At 47.3% G+C, this 4,439-nt stretch overlaps 1 protein-coding gene across 3 annotated transcripts in view; it reads right to left on the minus strand.

The window, feature by feature from the left end:
- The window catches only part of DAAM1 (dishevelled associated activator of morphogenesis 1), a 201,688-nt gene that overhangs the window by 13,608 nt on the left and 183,641 nt on the right, over nucleotides 1–4,439 (minus strand). For all 3 annotated transcript variants that reach the window (XM_004698617.2, XM_004698618.3, XM_045287755.1), the window contains one exon: nucleotides 1,144–1,251. In XM_004698617.2, the coding sequence (XP_004698674.1) occupies nucleotides 1,144–1,251 (108 nt within the window). The remainder of the gene's footprint in view (nucleotides 1–1,143; nucleotides 1,252–4,439) is intronic.

A 4,439-nucleotide genomic window follows, 5' to 3' on the forward strand; every position in this document is an offset into this window, starting at 1 on the left:
AAAAAAAAAAGACATTTACTCTCATAGAAATCTTAGGCAAATTACTGTAGGTGGGCATACACATTTGGAAATAAATTTCCTGCCATATTTAGTTCCCTTTGAACAAGTGAAAGAAAATGGCTCATCCGCAGCCACGTTCCCGCTGCACGTCTCCATCATCCGTGCATTACTCCGCTCTAGAGCGCGGGAATCTTCCAAGGCAATAGCTTCAGTTTCAATTCACAGATTCCGCCCCCCACCCCACCCCCCACCCCCCACTAAAAGCTGTCCTGAGCAGCTTTACTTCTCATTGTGTGTGTGTGTTTTCTTTAAACAAGGTGCGTTTCCTGGGCTTTTCCCACCATGTTTTCCGCTGGGTGGCTTTTAAATGTTAGAGGGGATCTCATCCTTGCGGATAATTCACGACATGTAAACAGGGCTCCGTTTTACAAGTTCCATGCCTTCCCCAGCACACGTTCACCCAACTCCACACACGCAGAGGGAAAGCTTGGCCTGCTGGTCATGCTTTTCAAATTCCTCACAAGAAACAGTCGTTTGAATGTATGGTTTGTGTTCTGGAATTTGAAAGCGGGGTGGTGGGGAGAGAACACCGCAGGGAAAACGGCCAGCTCCACGGCTTGGAACGTGGTGTGAAATTTGCGGTTAGAAAAAAAAAAAAGAAAGAAAAAAAAAGTTTGGCCACGCTCCATTTTATTTTTAGTTTCTTTATTTGCATAAAGACTGCTTTCCATTAAACGGCTGCCTTGGTTTCTGGGAGTGTGTGCATATGTAAAAATTATTGGCAACACCCTTACATTTAGGGTTTCTGTTTGCTTACCCACCTCTCCTTATTTGACTAAAAACGCCACTACCTGTGCTTTAATAGAAAGGCATTTAAAACTCCTCGTGAAACCACATTCCTTTCCCACACTCTTCATAGCTCAGAAAATTAGGTTCGGTGGAAGGTGAAAATGGCATGCAGCACTATTCCCAAGGAGTCGGAACAAGAATCCATTCAAAACCTGACACGCATCGCATCTGAGTGATTTGGACATGACTTAAAACTTTCACTTCACATACAGTCAAAGGACTCACCATCTCTAAGCGTTAACGCTCGGCCGGCCCAAGTGGTTAAAAAACTCAAACAGCTCACTCAGTACTTACTTCACTTTTGCTGCTTCAGGGATATCCCTCAATTCTTCATGAAGGTTGAGAACCTTGGGGTATTTCTTTTCCACAATAGTGATGAGATAGTGCAAAAGGGTAATGTTCCTAGAGATGGAGAAGGGAAGAGGATTAACAATCGTGCTAAGGTCAGCCTGTGATTTATTTCCACGGGCAAGTGGCTGAACCCACAGCAATGTCATAGCCCTGCATCAATTTCAAATTTTTGCAAGTCCCTGAAAGGCAGGGTCCTGTGATGAACGACAGGAAGGAATCTGTACTGCTGCTGATGGGGACCAGCTGAAGCCCACCTTCAGCGTGCAGCTGCCTAAAGGGAGCGTGTCCGCTGCAAGTTCAGAGCAAGCAGTGGGTAGAGTGGGCTGGGGCAGGGATTCAAAAATGTTGAATCCTCTCAAGAACGCAGATGTTTTCTAGTCTTAATGTGCAGAAGAGCATCTCACTGATGACGATTATTGATCATGCATATTTAGGATTTCTTCCAACTTTTAAAACTACGATAACATCCCCTCACCCCACCCCCCATTTGTTTTGCTGTTGCAACCAAGGGTGGTCTGAATGTTAGCATGCCCCTGCCCTTGTATTTCATGGCTGTGCCTGGAAGTGGGCCATGCGCGTGCAATCATGAGTATGATATCCTTGCAGTTGGGAATCCACTTGCTAATCTTAGCAACTATCCTTCTCATAACTACATAACCCCCGGTAGTTCTAACAGTTGGCTGTGCCAGCTCCCTCTGCAGCGGAGACAGCGCAGACCCCTGAAAGGCCTGGACCGTGAAGGTGGGCGTCCGATAACACTCTCTAGTCAGCAAAGGTGTGAGTCTGGTCCTGTGAGGTGTCCCTGCCTCTGCTGAACATTACAATTACAATCACCTGGCTCCCAGATGCCAGGGCCCACCCCAGGCACCCTTTTAATTGGAAAGAGGTGAGGGCAGGCCTGGGTATTTTTCATAACTCCATGGTGATTCTCACATACAGCCAGGATCAGGAACCACTAAGGCTAGGGGTGGGAACTGCCAGCCCTCAGGCTATGCAAGGCCCAAGAAACCATCAACACCGGCTAACTTCACCCCCCTCACCGCCAGAGAAACGCAGCCCCAGTCATCACACCGGGGATGAGTGAATGAAATGTTAGACCAAATACAGGCAGCTAATTTTTAAGTTGATCATTTTGTATGGTCCAAGAGTATTATAAATCCCCCAATGGCCCTTGGCCTTAAAAAAAACAAACGCCGCCCCACCCCCTAGTCTATTGGAGTACCACAATGAGGAGGGCACATACGCATTCTCTGCACATGCTGCCACCAGTTCCGAGCGTGTGCTAATTCAAGTCGGGGCACTCTCACTCACCTACAGATAAATGAAGGGTTTCCAGTGGTTTATTTTCTGTAACAGTGAGCACCGCAGTGGATCCATACACACAATGCAGTCCTATTCCTTTCGGTCTCCCCAGATAGGTTTTAGCTCTTTCCCCCCACCCCACTTTGCTGTTAGCAATGAGCCACAGCAGCAGCAAAAATTGCCCAGTGAAGGAAAACAGTGGCCAATAGTTCTGATCACTTATTTTGCAGATGTTCAAGCTGCATCATCCCATTTCAATTTTGAAGATCACAGAATCTGCAGGGGCGGAGGGAATGCCCAGATACCTGATAAGAAAGGACAGGGCTGCTTTTCTTCATTATTTAGGGAAACTTCCGACACGCTGTTAGCTGTCCACGCGTACCTTTACTTGGGCAGAACAGCCTGCCATCAGGCTAGGTCTCTGTATTGGTTTGGCATCCAAACAACATCTTGTTTGTCTGAAGGCAAATTCTTGAAGAAGGACTGATAATAACTAGACAGACACACATATTAGATTATGCCCTGGTGGCTGCCAATTACTTAAGGCTTCAACACAGAGTAAATACAAAGGGGCGTCAAAAAGTTTGTGGAAAAGTTACATTATCTTTCAACAAGAACTATTTGAAGCCCCTGCTTGTATGTCCTTTCATGCCAATTGTCCCACTATTTGTGCAATTTAATTAGATTCAATTTACCAAACACCTAATGAAAGACTGATTATAGAAAGGCACTGTGGGTCTAATATGCTGGTGTCTTTGTAAGACACTGTAGTAATCCTGCGAACCAAATACCCACCAGTAGGAAGGCTGAACATGTAATGTATTCTTTCAGGCGGTTATTACCCTAGCTAAATTCTGTAGAAACTTCAACAAGCAGCTCACCATGCAGAAAGTTCCAGTGGGAGAGGGAGTTGCTTTCCTGTAACGGCACTGTTGACCTCACTGGTAGTGAGGGTTTCCTTCCTCTCAGAGCTGCACACCCAGTGGAAGAGATCGGCCTTCCGCAGAGAGATGGCTGTTTACCTAACAGGCCAACTCGACAGGCTCCCAATAACATTCACATTTTGGTCGAGATGTGGGCAGACCCACAGAACAGGTGTCACCGTCTCTGCATGACCTGATGCTTTGCTTGTTGTGACTTTGTTATTGCTGCTAGGTGCTAATGAGTCGCTTTTGACACAGAGTGACCCAGATACCATGGACCCAAAGGCTGCCCGGTCCTGCGGTGCCCTCACAACTGTTCCCGGGTGAGCTCACTGTAGGAGCACTGTGTCCATGCATCTCAGTGAGGGTCTTCCTACTGTTCCCTGCCCCTCTACTATTCCAAGCATGGTGTCCTTCTCCAGGGACGAGTCCCTCCTCTAGGGACATGTGCAAAGCATGTGAGATGAAGTCTTGCCATTCTCGCTTCTACGGAGCATTCTGGCTGTACTTCTTCCAAGACAAATTGGCTCTTGTGGCAGTCCATGGTGTGTCCATTATTCTTTGCCAACACAATAATTCAAAGGCAGCAATTGTTCCTCACTCTGCCTTATTTGCTGTTCAGCTTTCCCATGCATGAGAGGCAACTGAAAATACCTCGGGTTTGGGTCAGACACACCTTATTCCCTGAAGGCACATTTCAAGGAGGTCTTTGCGGCAGATTTGCCCGTGGCAATAGGAAAGCTCAACTGTGCTGCTGGACCCTGCCTCGCTCTCATGACCTGATAGCAGACATCAATCAGAGCACCTGTCCTGAATACTGTCGGGTGAAAGGGAAGGTGGAAGTGGTCTACAAAGGGTCACGCACTTCATGGAAACCGATCACCTGGTGCTGCCACAACAGAGGGCTGAATGCTGAAAACCCGTACGGGTTTTCTAGGCTGCAGTTTTTAGAGAGGTAGGTCTCCAAGTCTCTCCTTCTGTGGAGCCACTGGGTGGATTCAAACTGCCAGCCAA

This window comes from Echinops telfairi, unplaced genomic scaffold, assembly GCF_000313985.2.
Source record: "Echinops telfairi isolate 266 unplaced genomic scaffold, ASM31398v2 ScPeMD7_18;HRSCAF=68, whole genome shotgun sequence".
Taxonomy (NCBI): domain Eukaryota; kingdom Metazoa; phylum Chordata; class Mammalia; order Afrosoricida; family Tenrecidae; genus Echinops; species Echinops telfairi.